At 45.4% G+C, this 16,289-nt stretch overlaps 1 protein-coding gene across 2 annotated transcripts in view; it reads right to left on the bottom strand.

The window, feature by feature from the left end:
* CACNA1D (calcium voltage-gated channel subunit alpha1 D) overlaps positions 1-4,150 on the bottom strand; it is a 304,169-nt gene extending 300,019 nt beyond the window's left edge. For both annotated transcript variants that reach the window (XM_054595570.1, XM_054595569.1), the window contains exons 1-2: positions 4,084-4,150; positions 1,820-2,129 (exon numbers count right to left, since the gene is read on the bottom strand). In XM_054595570.1, coding sequence (XP_054451545.1) covers positions 1,820-2,129; positions 4,084-4,150 — 377 coding nt within the window. The remainder of the gene's footprint in view (positions 1-1,819; positions 2,130-4,083) is intronic.
* Positions 4,151-16,289: the final 12,139 nt, after the last annotated feature.

Raw genomic sequence — 16,289 nt, 5'->3', positions numbered from 1 at the left:
CTACTGCCTCTGCCCCGAGCAATGCCACTGAGGCCCACGCTCTTCACCTCCCTCCCTCCTGGGCCAACACGGTGTTAATTCTGGACTAGAAAAGAATTTAAAGAGAAAACACATCCACTGTACCCCAGCTATGTGAGAGACACCATAACTTCCTCTAGAGAAGAGACATCTGTTCTAAAAAGGAAAAGAACATGAAAACCCCTCAAATCCTATCTTTGTATTTGGCTGCTCTCTCCAAAACCTTTCTAGAAAGTTACCTCATTTTAACTCGTGTCCATGAGCACAGAAAGTAGACAGTTAAGACAGGGGGCATGTAAACAGCTGCCTGGCTAGGTATTCAAATTATAACAGGGTTTCTGCTCCACCTTTAGCCAGTTACCAACATCCTCCTCTTCTAGTGCGGCCCTTCCACCTGGGCGTGATCAGGGAACCCCTGGATTCATACTCCTTCCTATCGTTAGGAGCTGCTGTAAGGCCCCTTGTCAACCCCAGATATACTTCTGGGAAAAGGAAATGTGAGTTTTACCCAGGCCAATGAATCAACTAATTAGAAAGCCATTTGCATAGAAAGAAGACCTCAGTTAAACTTTTCTGAAGAGTGGCAGGAACTGAAGCCTGGCCTCCAGATTTGGGGAAGCGGATGAATAGGCAGAGCACCCTAATTTTCCAAGATCTGAGACATAACAACCATCTTGGGGCATCTGAAGTTCAGTTTTCAAAAATACAAAGGCGACACTCAGAAATGTAACTCCAGTCCAAGGACATAGAATTTTTTAATAAAAGCAGCAACTGCAAATTCCTCCACTGAGAGGGCTGTTCTCTAACTCTTAAGGGCTCACAAAAGGGGCGGACACAAACCCCTCCCTTCACATGTTCCCTCAGGCTCACAGTTCAAAAGCCTTTCTGGAACTTGTCGAAAGGAAATTCCAGAAAGTCATAGCATTGATGAGCAAACTGCTCCCTCGCTATGAAGCAAGTGTTCATATTTGTAGTCACCTGAACTAGAATCGCCAAATGTCAGAGCTAGAAGCAACCTCAGCACTAATTGGAGTTTCAGAAGCAAACTCCAAACATCAAAATGAGAAGATTCCACTAAAGGTTAAAAATGTTTGTGTTTTCGTTTTTTGTTGTTGTTTTTTATTTTGGGTAGTTTCGTTTTGTTTGTTTTGTCGTTTGCCCTGCTGGTGCAGCCCAGTGGGTTGAGAGCAGGCCTGTGAACGGAAGGCCGTGAGTTTGATTCCGGGTCAGGGCTGCAGGCCATGACCTCAGTTGGGGGCGTGCAAGAGGCAGCTGATCTATGTGAACATCAATGTTTCTCTCCCTCTCTTCCTTCCTCTCTCTCTGAAAACAAATAAATAAAATCTTTTTTTTAATGTATTTTTTTGTAGTAAAGTCTCACTTGGTCTTTTTTTTTTAATCAGCATATCTTAGTTGCAGTAGGTTCAATGCATACCACTGCCCAAAGACAATGGTGGATTTAAACTAATCATCTAATGCCAAATGACCAAAAGTGAGTTTCATATTTTAATTATCTACCACTTTGAAGTTTTGGGAATGTCACACCCTCCCCACACTACCACCACCACAACACACACACACACACACACACACACAGAGTAGGCTTAAACAAGCCCACAGAGCCACCCCTCAGTCCCCTGAGGAGATAGAAAGGTGTATACAATGAAATCCTTTACACACAGCTTCTCTTGCTCACATTCCAGAGACTGTTACCACTTTTAAGTGCCATTTCAGAACACAAATCCTTTTAAAGAACAGATGGTGAAAGAAAATGAGAAAGACTTCCCCCGAAAAAGGATACTTCCATTCCACTATACTAATGCAGGCTCTTCGAATGGGGTTATTGAGTGATAAACAGAAAAGGGCACGGGCAGGTCGGCTGTTGGACGAATTACCCTGTTTTTTGCTCTTGGAATATTGCTGACGTTTTCTTTGGGAGAGAGATCCTACAGGTGGGGGTGCGGAGGTGCTCATAGTTTGGGCAGCCTTGGCCTGTCTAGCAGCATCGATTGCAGCTTGCCAAGATAGGACGGTTTGCTTGGAGCTATTCGGCTGAGAAGTTGGTCCTTCACCAGAAAGAGGAAGCCTGGTGCCTCTTGCATAGTTTGCCTCTGGGAAGAAAGAAAAAATATAAGAATTTAGAGTCAGAAAAAAGCAAAGATTGGCTCCCATCAGGGAAACATTCCCGTGATTACATCTTGAACCTCATACCCTATTTTTCAGAAGCAGAGGTTTGGTCAGCCAGAGCAGCAGGAAAGTCCCTGCTCTCAGCCCCAAGTGTCAGTCACACAGAACCTTGCCGTGTGGTGTCCAACGTGGTTAGTACCACTCTACATCCATAAATTCACAAGGAGTCTTTCAGTGCATTTCTTCAGACCAACTAAGGTCATCCCCACATTTACTCCACATCTTTTCTTTTTTAAAACCCATGTATCTCTAATGAGTTAATAGATATGTACAACAGCTTTTCTCCAAAATAACGGCTACCATCACACACAAAAAATCGCCAATAATTCAATAGTCAATCATTTTCAGAGTTTTACTCCAACATCTTTCCACAGTCACAAATGCATTTTTCAGCATGGAAAAAAATAATCCTCCACTGGCACCAGGGCAATACCAAAGGCCCTATAACAAATATCTAGATTATGCACTGACACTTCCTGCAAATGAAAATTCATGATGGTTGGGACTCATTTCCTCCACAGGCTTCTGAAAACAGAAAACATCTTTAAAGCTTTTTTGCATTTTAAATTGCAGCCACAGCGGCCAAACCAGCATCCAGAGAAACAGGCATGGCAGGCAGCCTGCACCCCTGCACCTAGGATAGAAGGGCCGGCGGGCTGGATTGGGGGGCGGGTAGGGAGTGGGCAGGCCGGCAGCTTGAAGGTCTAAACAGAAATCATCTCAGTGTAGGCTGGCATCCCAGTGCACAAGGGCAGGACCTCAAGGTGTGCAAAGCCCCCTCTGGCTTTGGGTCAGGCCACCACCTAAGCTAGTCTCCCGGGCACCTGCCTGCCTTGGGTCATAACCTTCTCTCTGAGACAGAAGTCAAAGTGAGAATACTGGCAGACTGGCAGACACAGAGAGATGGGCGTTTGCAAAACCAATTCTTACTAAGTAAAGAACAAGGGAAAGTCAAAGCAAGCACAGGTCTGCCTGCTCAGCAGCCTGGGAAAGAGACCACGGGGGCGGGCAGCAAACAGTACCGGCCCAGAAAGGAGTCATGCCAAGCCTTCCCTTGGGGAGTGCTCACCTAGGAAGGCTGCAAGCCCACGGGAGTTGCGGGGGGCGCCGGCGACCTCCAAGAAGGATGGAGGAGGGCTGGCCAGGAGCCGGTCCAGCCTCCCCCGCCCCAGCCCGGCCGGCGGCGTGGTAGCTGCACGTGGTGCCCGGCCCGGGCTGGGGAGGGGAGACCCACAGCGGCAGCAGCGACTCCCCGGACATTGCTAGGTTACCGACGTGTGCACAGAGGCGCTGGGAGCGGGAATACGAGCTCCACCCGACCCCGGGCCAGTGATACTGAGACCCAGCCTCCCTCTCGAGGGGAGGGGTGTGCTTTACCCCCCGGCGGGAAGGGTGAAACCCAGCAATCCTAGAATTTTCAGGATGTCACCAGACCTTCTTCCTAGTCAACCAGGGGCGGGTAAGCAGGAGAAGGCAAGAAAAGGCTGGAAAGGGGGGTCGGGCTGAAGACTAACAGCCACCCCCTTCCACCGCTCGCTCGGGGGCGATGGAGGAAAGTTGAGCCCGGGGACACTGAACCCGAATCACCTTGGCTCGCAGCCCCTCCGGCTGCACAGCACACTCCCCCGACTCCGCGGCCGCCCCCACCCCACAAATGCAGAATTAACTCTGACATTCAAGGCCTGAAGGAGAGAACGGAGTGGCTGTCACGCATATCCCCTTTCTGTAGATGACACTGAGCTAGAAACATCCTCTCCAACCCCCTCAGCCCACCCAGAGCATCAGAGATGGGAGGGGTGAGAACGAAGCGGGGTGGGAAGAGGAGGACCATGAAAAGGATTAGATTTGGCAGCGGGTGCCCAGGCTCTGGCTGCTCACCGTTCGCGTGGTCCGCTTGCTGCTGCCGTTGATGCTGCATTTTTTTCATCATCATCATCATCATCATCCACGAACATTTATTGAGCGCCTACTGTGTACAGGGCACTGTGCTGGGCGTAGGGGCGGGGGAGGAGCGGGTAAGGGGGTTACCGATAGATAGGAGCCGCGGTCCCAGCCCTGATTCTCGCTTCAGCAGGGGGTGGGGAGGGACGGGGACTGATAACAGAAAATAGGAATAATTTATAAAAACCGCTCGCCACCCACGCTCCCTCCTTTTCAAAAATGGAGCAAAATAAACTTTTTTTTAAAAAATAAGATCAGATGTATATATTATCTTAATAATATATACATGTAATTTTTTGCTGCAAAGGAGAATTGGCTTGGTCCCTCCTCTAGCGGAGGGACGCCGCGGTGATGCTGGCCCGGCCGCCGGGGCCGCTCCGAGCGCCCCGCATGCCCGCCGCCCGCCGGCCGCCCGCCGCGGTGCCCGGTGCCGGGTGCCCGCCGCCGCCGCCGCCGACCGCGCCGCCGCTGCCTAGGGACCGCGGGCAGCCGGAGCTCACATCCGGGGACGGAGGCGCTCGGTCGCTCGCTCCGCGCCTGCCGCGCCGCGCCGCACGCCGGTTCGCCCTGGCGACGCTGCGCGCCCGCCGCCGTCCCCCTCCCTCCCCCCGCCCGCCCCGAGCCTCCCACGGGCCACGCCGCGCTCCGGCGGCCAGCTGCCCGGCCCGAGGATCTCCCCGCACAGCCCGCACAGTCGGGGTGGCCGCCGCCTGGGAGTCAGGGTGCTGCCACTTCGGCCTGGCTAGGATGGCCCACGGGCGCCAAAGGGTTAAGCGCGCTCCAGCCCCGGGCCGCCTGCTTAACCCCCTCCGCCCCGCAGTGTGCTTGCCCCTTCCCGCCCCCCACCCCCAAAGATGCAGGCGGGGCCTGACGCGGGGTGCGGATTAACCGCTCCGCCCCCTGCATTTCTTCGTGGCAGGGGATGGATCGCTTAGGCTTCCGCGGCCGGCCTCCGTTCTCCGAGGGCGTCCTCCCTTCAGCACACCTGGAGGAGGCCCCGCCCCCTGGGAGCACAGGTGCCAGCGGGTTGTCGACGCTCGGGTGCGGAGGAGCTCTCTGGTTCCCTTAGGGCTCCCGAGCCGGCCTGGCACCCCACTTTCCTCAGGCTCTTTCTGGTTGCGAGGAGGGGAATGGGAGAGCCGGGCCCTCCGGGAAGCACTCACTGCCCCAGGTAACAGCACCTTTAGATCTAACCGGGTCTCCAGAGCGTACCACCACCCACCCCGGCCCCGCGATGGGTCTGGCACCGCTTTGGGCTCTAGACGCTTTGGAGGGAGGAGCATATTTCTCTCCCCCTCGTCCTTCTCTGTCCCTCCCTTTCTCCACATCCTCCACCTCCCCATTGCACTTGGAGGCAGGTGCAGGGAAGTAAAAGCTTGTGTTGCTTAAAGGAATAGGTGATGCTGCCAAAACTGCTGATTCCCGTGTGGGAGCTGAGGAGAGTAGTTTCTTTTATGGTACCTTCACTATCTCATGGGGAGGGTGGGGGTGTGCAAGCAGCAGCTCCTGTCTAGAGGGGAAATACTGTATCTAGTGGATGACTGATATTTCTCATTTAGTGTAGTGCTGGTTGTTGGAGAAGGGTGTCTGCTCTTTTACTTCACAAGATTCGATTTATTTGCTTTTGTTCAGATCTGCGTGTTCCTGCTGCGTTTTAGAACGTTTGAGAACAGTCTTTAAAGCTAAAGGCTCAGCGTGAAGTAAGAAATTAAGGGAAGGTGCTCCCTGACCAAAGAAGGCACACTGAGCATCCTCAATTGTTGGGGGCCATCTGGGGAGAGATGTGGGGACCAAACAAAAGACTCTCCAGGAGCCTTCCTGGGAGAGGTATCTGGACTGGAAGGATGGAAACAATCAGGCTTCTTGCCCTTTTTTTTTTCCTCTTTGTTTTGGTGAGGAGGGAAGGTAGGGAAGAGCCCTGTGGCCTAGCAGTAATAACATAAAGCTGACCTGGGCCACCTCACCAAAGTCTGCTTCTGAGCCCTATTCCTTTCAATGGACTTCCCATCCACCCCACCCCTGAGTAGCCTGTATAGAATTCGCAAGTACACCTGTCGTTTTTAGAACTCTAGATCTAAAGCTTTGCCTCTTGAGATCTAGTCTGCAAAATGCCACCTTAATATTTGCTCACAATTCTGTTCAGTTCAGCCAGCATTCTAGACCTGTTAAGAACAGGGCCTAGGCTAGGCGTTGTCCGGACAAATCTATGGCGTGGCCCCTCCTGCAAGGACATACAACCTAGTGAAGGAAGAAAATTGTGTGTATGCCTCTAATACTATGCAGAACATAGGGTGTGTAACAGGTATGAAGAATGCTCTGCAAGCATCAAAAAGATTCATTATAATTGGGGGAATTGGAGACATTTCACAGAAGAGATGACATGTTTACTGATTCTTAAAAACTGATGGGGACAGGAAGAGAGGGATGAATCGATGGAGAACAGGGCAGTTTTAGGCAGTGAAGCTATTCTGTATGATACTGTAATGGTGGATATAGGACATTATGCATTTGTCAAAACCCATAGAAGTGTACAGCACAAACAGTGAACCCTTATGTAAACTATGGGCATTAGTCAATAATAATGCATCAATATTGGTTCATCAATTGTAACAATGTACCACACTAATGCAAGGTGTTAATAATAAGAGAAACTGTTGGGGAGGGAGGATATGGGAACTTTGTACTTTCTGTACAATTTTTCTGTAAACCCAAAACTACTATAAAAATATAAAGTGACTGATTTTATAGGCCATAGGTAGGGTGTGAGGCACAGGCCGCCTGGGCAGGGGGAGGAGGGCTGGGATGGCCACCAAAAGCCAGTGGGAGAAGCTTTGCTGGCTTGCTAAGACCAGATTTATCTTCTCTGCAGTGGGAGCCCATGTTTCTGTTTGTTTATTTGTTTTTAATTTTTATTATGTTTTAGAGAGAGAGGAAGAGAGAGATAAAGAGAGGGTGAGAAACATCGATGATGTAAGAGAGAAACATCAGTTGGTTGCCTCTCTTATGCACCCCAACTGGACCAGGGACCTGGACCAAACCAGCAACCCAGGCATGTGCCCTGACCAGGAGCCAACCCGTGGCGACCTTTCACTTTGCTGAATGACACCCAACCAACTGAGCCACACCGCTCAGGACGAGGAGCCCATGTTTAAGCTGAGAAGTGACATGATGAAATTGTGATTTGGGTCTCTGGGTTTTATATTTTAGATCTTAATAGGTTTATAGAATGAGAATATTTAACATTTTTCCATCCCAGCTTCTGAGTCTCATCTTTGCAGTATCTCCAGTAAGCTTTTCCTGAGGGCCTTGACTCAACACGACTCTGAATGCTTTGGCCCATTAGGTAATTTAAATATTTATATTTTGATAATAAGGTGAATTACTGAGTATATAAGTAATAGCTAATATTTTTAAAGACATCCTATGTGCCAGGCACTAGTATAAGTACTATATTTTATATGTATTAGAGGCTATGAGACAGGTAATATTAATACCCTCATTTTGAAGATAACAAACCAAGACCGTAAGCAGTGAAGTAACTTACCAAACCACACAGTTATTTAGTGGCTGACACAGTAAGGCAGGTGGAAAGGCTAGGAAAAAAGATTTCAGCTCTAAATCAGCCATGTGTGATAAGGCCCAATTATGTCACTAACGCATTATTGTGGAGTTTTAATCCCCATGCCTTGATATACAAAACACGCCTATGTAAAGGCACCAAGCTGGCATTCTAGATTTGGTTACCTATATTTCATTTTTTTTAAAACCTTGCTAATACCCTAGTTCAGAGCCTTACTGCCTAACATCCCTGGATCATTAACTAGACACCCCCTCTTCATTCTTCCTCCCACAAATAATCCAGCTTGTGCTCAAAAACACCGTGTCATTTCCCGAACCAAAAACAAAAACAAGGGCAGGGAGGGGGTGCCGCTGGTTCCTTCTTCGCTCCATGTCCAATCTAAACTCTCCTAACTGGCTTCCAACCTTATCATTTCGCACCATTCACCTTCAGTGTGGTCAGCAGTCTCCTCATTAGGCTGTGAACATGCTGTGCTCATTTCTGACTCCCTGCCCTGGCTCATGTTTGTTCGCTGACCTGAAATCCGGCCTTGCTGACCTCTAACTAAACCTTGCCTGTTGAATAAATCCCTGCCTCCTCCTCCCAGAAGCCATCTCTGATTTCCCCAGTCACTGCAAACAAACATGCGCCCCAACCCCACCCACGTCCCCTTCCTCAAAGGCCTATAGCACCTAGCTATTCCTTGAATTACTTACTTACCTTCTTGTGTCTTGTTTGATTGCTGCTTGACTATAAGACCTGTCTCCCCAACTGTAGTGCAGGTCCTTAAGCAAAGATCTCCTCCTTAGCCCCCTCGCTCCACTGCCAGGTGTTGTGCTTGCAATAGGCACTAAGTTCTCTGATTAGTCTGCACAAGACCATAAAAGCCCACAGATATCACTAGAAATTGTTAGTTAATATTTACAAAAATCCCATAAAGTGTATGGCAGGACACTTGGCCCTTTCATGATAAAAAATACAAACTAGGAAAATTGGGTCTTTTGCCCTCCAGGAATTCTAGTTAAAACAAATAAACAGCCTGAAGGCTTCGCAGAAAATAGCCCCAAACAAACTGTGAGGTTTGGTCTGAATGAATCTCTCCACCCTCAGGCCCCATGTTCAGAGGATAACACTGACCCACCAACCACCAGACGGGTGGATCAAGGGGGTGGGAACATGTGTTCCAGGTAGAGGAATGGCACGCACAAAGGCACAGAAGTCCAGAACGTGCAGAAATCAGTAACCAGGCGGTGAGGTTGGGACCTGGGGGTCCTTCGGAGACAGTGGTAATAAGTGAGATTGCAAAGGCCGGATGGAGTGGGATGGTGAAAGGTCCGCAGTATCTGGCTCACCATCCTGGGTGTTGCCCTGTAGGCCAGCAGTTCTCAAGCTTTTTGGTTTCAGGACCCCTTTACACTCTTTAAAAAATTACAGTAGGCTCCAAAAAGCTTTTGTTTGCTATGTAAGTTTTATCAACTGATATTTACCATATTCAAAGTCCAAACTGGGAGCATTTGAAAAATCATGTATAATTCCCTTTAAAATAATAATAAGCCCATTACATGTTAACATAATTTTTTTAAAGTAACTAAATTTTCCAAAACTAATTAATGAGAAAGGCATTCTTTTACATTTCTGCAAATCTCCTTACTGTCTGGCTGAAAAGGCAGCTAGATTCTTTCATCTTCTTCAATATACAATCTATAGTGATAGGATGTTTGGGTTGAAATATATGAAGACTATCGAGCCTCACACCTTTGGAAAAGGGAGGACTATTTTCATAGGCTTTTCAGATAATTGTGGTCGTTATTCTTTGCTGTGACACCAAAATTAAACCTTTAAAGGTTAGTTGAAATATGGAATTTGAAACCATATCAATGAATCTTTTCATACTCTGTTATATTAAAATCTAACAATTTGTATTACATTTTGAGTAGATCTTTTTACCAATGTATAATTTGGTAACATCATGCATTGGTCATTTGTAAAATATTGGTTCACTGAATAACACAGATTTTCCAACTGTTGAAGCATTTCATTATATTATAAAATAGAAACCACATACACTATTGTCACCGCCCATCTCATGAGAAAGTCTTTAAGTGTTGGTAAGCTGTCAAGCTCTCAGGGGCAGGTAGAAGTTTTTCAAAATTCTAATTTTCACTTGCAAGCTCAAATTTTATAATTGGCACAAATACTGTCAAGTTTTTTTCTTTGAGATGACTGGCTCACTGCATTCATTTTCAGGAAAATATCTGCCAAATACTGAGGTCTGAATACCAAAGTTCATCAGTAAAAATGGTATCCCATGAAAAAGCAATCCTTTCAGCTTCTTTCCTCAAACCATCACTCAAGTGAGACAACCACTCTCTGCAGCAAAATGTTTTATGCATATGTCCCAATTTGTCACCTAGTATATTAAGAAGACATCTACATAAGGATTGCACTTTAATAAAAATAATAATTCATACTGTTTCACCCAAGAGATTTTTAAGTAAAACTGGCCCTTTTTTTTTTTAACTGTGAGTGCATGGCAGAGACTTTACATAACACAATGTCAACAGGTACACTTTGGTGTCACTGCCTCGATTCATGCTAAGATGACACTAGAGGTTCCATTATTGATTTTGCACCATCAGTGCGAATGTCAACTAAGTGTAAAAGGCAAACAAGTCTTAATGTTATGGAAACAGTTTTGACCTTGAAGACCCCTTGAAAGCATCTTGAGGGCCCCCAGGTGGGACTACTCGATAAAATACAGGATACTCAAATGTTGCATGGGACATTTATTTGTTGCTTATTTGAAATTCAAATATAATTGGGCATTCTATATTTTTATTTGCTGCAACTGGCAGCCTTACCACTTTGAAAACAGCTATTCTGGGACCATTTTCGAGCAGAGAAGTGCTGTCAGAGATGTGCTTTATGAAAATAGCTCTAACCCCGGTGGGCAGGATGGATCAGAGGGTGGAAAGATTAGTACGTGTAGGATGTCCTGATAGGTCAATTAAGAAGATATTACTTCTTAGCTGAAGTGATTGAGAGAGGCAATGCTATTCAAGGCTTGGGCCAGGAAAGCAGGAAGACCTGTCAAATACAGCTCCTAGCCTAGTGGGGTCACCTATCCCGTGGCTCTAATTAGCCACCTCCTCCAACCCCAACCCACCCCCAACATCAGGACTTCTTGATTACAACGGAATTATATCCCACCCAGAAAAATTTAAAGGCCTTTCTTTTTGCTTTGGCCACATGGAAAGTAGAGCCCCAGCTGGTCTTTATCCTCCATCAACTAACTTCACTTGAGAGTAGGAGTTACATTTCACATCAGACTAAGTAATTCCAGTTCCTTTAACTGGTTCCTTGCCATCCCCCTTAACCCAATTCTTAAATCTTATCCATCACTCTCTGATACAGCAAATCCTCTCTATTTCCCCAGTTGGGAAATCCTGGCAGAGTCTAGTACATACAGTCAACACCCCATTTTCCATGATGACTGAGGGAAGCGGTAAAGGGGGCAAGTCTTACGTTTTCCATCTGTGATATGACTTAGTTATAAAACATGATCTCTGAGAGCTCTTACCATCCTGAGATGGTGTATTGGAGAGCCTAGACTTCGCAGCCAGGTTGGTCTGGGCTCAAATCCTGGTCTTGAAAGCTACTAGCTATGCTGCTTTGGGAAACTCACTTACCCTCTTGGGGTAAAACAAGGATAATATCACCCATCTTATCGATTCATTGCAAAGATTAAAATAATGTAGAGCCTCTGATACATACTATCAAGTTGAGTCATATAGTTTATGTGATTTAAATATACAGTTGCAGAGAGAGAAAGATAGGGAAGGAGGAGGGGAGGGAGGGAAGGCACCTTTTAAATAGTGCTGGCAGGAGTCTGCCCTTCCTTTGCTTGATCTTAGTTCTTGCCTTTATGTTTGGACTTTAAATGTGTCTCTCCTTTTTATTAACAGCATTCTGTCTCTCAGTATAGTCCCAAACCAATAGAACACATTTGGGTTTTTTTTTAATAGGCCTTGTATTTTGCTTAAATTTCAATTTCCAGTATATGCTTTAATATTTAAGTTTCAGTAGTCAACACTGATAACCCCCCAAAAAAGATAAAGTAGAAGGACAGGGATAATGGTAATGTAGGTATCTAAATAGTGTACATGCACATAAGTACAGCTGCATGGCACAAGCTGAATATAGAAGTGGACACACACACAGAGCACCCCCTGCGCTGGGTTTGGCCAACACTGCCGCACAGCCACCTCCCGGTTAAAAGCATGAACTAACCCCTGGAAATAAAACTTACATATTCACATGCGGGAAAAGTAACCCAAGTCTGCATCTGACCAAACACAGGAGCAAATTTACAAGGATAGGAAGTTTTTCAGGAGATCCAGAGAGTCAATAAATGTCAGAAATTTTATAGTTCCAACATTATAGTTTCCTTTCTGTTTCTCCAGAGAAGTTGTTTAAATATTCAATTCACAAAACAAAAATTGAAGTTTACATGGCTCCACTTTAACTGGTATCTCACAAGGACAGCACCTACCATATTTGCAGACCTGTTTCCTGACATAAGCCTTTTCAATTCTTAAATCAATGTTTTTGGGATCATTAAGTGAGAAATAGTAAAAATATTAAGAATCTTCATTTCATTAGTTTCACTAATAAACCCTTAGAAATAAGCAGCATAAATCTTGAGTGTTTTGTACCCCTTTAATTCACTTTGGTTAACAAAGAAGAGAGTACTTAACCAATTAAGGAATATTTTCTTTCTGTTTGACAAAAATTTGATATGAAAATGCGGTAACCTCTCTTACATTCATGATTATGATGATAAATGGATGCTAAAAATTGGAATTGGACCATGGGTTTGAAATTTAGATAAAATAACCAGACCTTTATATATCCTAGGTTATTAGAACATACACACAGATTTAAAAAATGCAACTTTTAAAAGGTTCCCATTTGAGAAACTTTTATAAATGAGAGGAACATTGTAAGAGCCAAAAACACTTATTTGAAGGAGAATTCATTATACAAACTTATATAACCCACTAAGGATTATCTGTTTTGTGTTCTAATAACCAGAGTGGCACTGTATTGCATCCAAAAATATGGAACTTTCTATTTGTCAGTTTTATCTTTTTTAGGTTGCTATTTTTAATGTGTGTTTATAAGACACTGAAGACATCTCAGTCAATCATGTATTGAGCAAAATAATCACCATGGCAGGGAGACACACATGGTAGTCTTTATTGTCAACATGTCTATAAAACTGAATAAATATTTGTTAGTGTTCCATTTTGATAAATACAAGGAACACATGGGGCTGAAAGGGAAACTATCAAGAGCTTTATAATTTTTCAAAGACTCAAACTACTTTAATGGTTAATAACAAAGAATGCTAGGGTGGATGGGAGGGCTTTGCAAACATACTACATCAAAAGCAGACCAGACCTTTGATGCTGTGGCAAAGTAATCAAGGGGCTAACAGACAGAACATCTTGTCCCATGAGGCTAAATGCTTAAGTGGCATAAAAGATCTTAGGAGATTCTTTGCTTTCTGCTGCCCATTCCCTTCCCTTCAGCAGGCCTCTCCTTGGCTTTCTTTCCCAGCTCCTGCCTCACTTGGTCCCTTCCATCACCCACAGACCTTCCTTCTTACAAGTTGCTTCCCTCCAGTCCCCTTACTTCCTCCTCCAAATATATCTTCATAAATCTCCAAACTGTCCCAGTCACTGTGGCTCCCTCTAGACTGCTGAAGGCAAAGGGAATAAAAAGAATCTCACAGAAACAGTCAGAAGATCAAGGTTCTTGTTTCTGCCACACTTAGCTGACGTCCCAGAACTCGGCAACGGTGCACTTTAGAACTAGAAAAAGGGCAACAGGAGGGCCCGGACTCCAGGCTCTGCCCCTCGCTGGCTGGGCAGCTTCAGCAGTCACATTCTTTCTGCGCTTGCTGCTTCATCTGTCACATGCCCTCTCTGTGAGGTCACAAGGTATAAGAAGATCATAGGAGATGGGTATGGGAGAGCATTTTATAAATTATAAAGCACGAAACCCATGGTTTCCAAAGTGGTGTTCCCACGACAGCAGCATCAGCATCACCTGAGAACTTAGAAATGCACAATCTCCCACACAGCCAGACCTACTGAATCTGAAACTCTGCAGGCAGAGCCTAGCAAGCTGTTTTAATAAGTCCTCTAAGTGTTCTAATAGACGTTGCAGTTTGAACATATTCTTTGCAGATGAATGGCTTTGCACAAGATTTCTTCTGGTTGTAGCTGCTATCATTCTGAATAGACTCTGCCAGTGTAAGGAATGTTAATGCCCTTGCATTGCAATGGTACTTATCATGTGAGTAGCACAATATCTTATTCTCTTCTGTTCTCTCCTTAATTCTCACAAAACCCTGCCAAAGTAATATAAGTGGAGCAATTCAGAGAATCCCAGGGCCCTAACACTGTTGATCATAAAATTTGTAACATCTCTGGGGGCTGGGGAATATTCTATCACATGACCAGCCCAACAACTTGATGGAAATCTATGTACAGTTTCAAAAATACCAAAAATATCAAATTCTACATATTTCCACCCTGCTCACTGATGCCAGAAATTCCACCCTCACAGCTTAAAGCTTTAGTCCTCCCCCTGAAAGATGGAAAAGACCCTAATTATCAAGGAAATGGATCTTCGGATTTCATTTAATCTTCTTCCTTACCTGGCTAGGCATTGACATTCTGGTGTCACTTTTTTAAAAAGTATTATAACCCTGGCCCATGGCTCAGTTGGTTGGAATGCTGTCCCATACACCAAAAGGTTGCAAGATGAATTCCCGGTCAGAGCACAGACCTAGGTTGCTCAATGTTTCTCTCTCACATCGATGTTTCTCCCTCTGCCTCTCTTTCTCTCTCTCTCTCAAATCATAAACATGTCCTCAGGTGAGGATTTCTTCTTGTATTGTATTTATACAGTTTGAAAAGCACTCTCACATGTAATATCAACATTTCATTTGCTCACTACAGCCCATGAAGCAGAGAAAATTCCTCCTTTTAGTAAAGAGGAAACATGTACAAGGCTACTGCCCACTTGGATTTAAACCCTGGCTTTCCAACTCCAAGCCTACTTCTTTCATCGCGGTGTGTATCTTCAGTCTGGTGTGCACACTACTGCTGAGGTGACCTGTGCATTACTGCTCAACGCCACATTCCCTTCTGGAGAGGGATGCTAGGGCTCCAGAGCCCTGGGGCAGCGCATGATCCCAGGCTCCCATCACTCGAGCAGTTTCCCAATTTGCTCCCCCTGTGGACCGCCTTTCTGTTTCTAGAGCGCAGAACTTAATGATTCCACATATGGGCAACACTGTCAGCCGTGGAAAAGAGATTCTGCTACACATAATTGTGCTCTGAAAATATCACTGTGGAAGCACATAACTGAGTCACAGAGTTCGCAGGGGACCTTCACAAAGGAAAGGCCCTTCTGGTGATGAACTCTATGGGTCTCTGCAAGGTGGCCGAGGGCATGGTCCTTCCCTGACTCTAGGCGGAGGGTTGCCGAGGCCAAGCTCAAAAGATATTCCGTGCACTATCATTGAGGTAAAGACACTTGGTTCATGCATAGAAGTCTGGCCTTAGGTTTTCTAAAATTTTTCCAAGCCTATCGTTCTAATTTATACACAACAAAAGTTTGTATTCCATTATCTGGTCTCCTTGTACCATATGCATCACTCAAGCTCCCATCCATGTGATAATGGATTATAAATTTATACTTCTGGTCCTGCCCTTTAACCTAAGCTCAATTACCATACCACGTAACACGTGCCAGATGTAACCATCAAATCTAGGTGGAAATATCTTAAACCAAACTAACTTCTCATTGTCCTCACAAACCAGCTCCCCCCAGCAACTTCTAGCACAATCATTTTTCAACCAACAAGACTCAACATGGTGGAGCTGTATCTTCTTCACTTTGGATATTTGGCTCATCCCCACTAACTTCTGTTTCCTGCTTATACTCTTCATACCGCTGCCTGACCGATCTTGATTAAATCTTCTTTCACTGTGCTATTCTCTGATCCAACATTTTCATTCTTGCCTTACAGCCATGAAAACAGTGTTTTTCCACACTGGCTACAAGTTAGAGCTTCTTAAAATTTCCAATATCCAAGCCCCATTTCCAGAAAATTCCAATTCTGGGAGCCTGGGCTGGGGTCCGGCCGTCAGTATTGCTGCAAATCATTGTCCTGAACTGTGCTTTTCAAACTTTAAGGTGCACGGGAATCACCTTTGGATCTTGTTAAAATGTAGACATTTCAGCAGCTGAAATCATTCCTCAGAATGTTCACATTAAGAGGAACTTGAGAGATCCCAACACAGCCATTTCTCTCCCCATCATTTTATTGATAAGGCAGCTGAAGTCCCAAGAAGAAATTAGCTTTTCCTCACAAGACCAAGTGGTTAGTAGCAGATTCAGGACTAAAGTCCAGCTTCCCTGTTTTGTTTGATCCAGTAACCACACAGCACTCATTTCAGAACAAGAAGCTTTTGATTCTTCCAGATATAGCACCTTTCTCAGTGTG

Source organism: Pteronotus mesoamericanus, unplaced genomic scaffold, assembly GCF_021234165.1.
Source record: "Pteronotus mesoamericanus isolate MK-2021 breed Mesoamerican mustached bat unplaced genomic scaffold, CSHL_Meso_final scaffold_54, whole genome shotgun sequence".
Classification (NCBI taxonomy): domain Eukaryota; kingdom Metazoa; phylum Chordata; class Mammalia; order Chiroptera; family Mormoopidae; genus Pteronotus; species Pteronotus mesoamericanus.
This window is presented reverse-complemented; position numbering and strand designations above follow the sequence as displayed.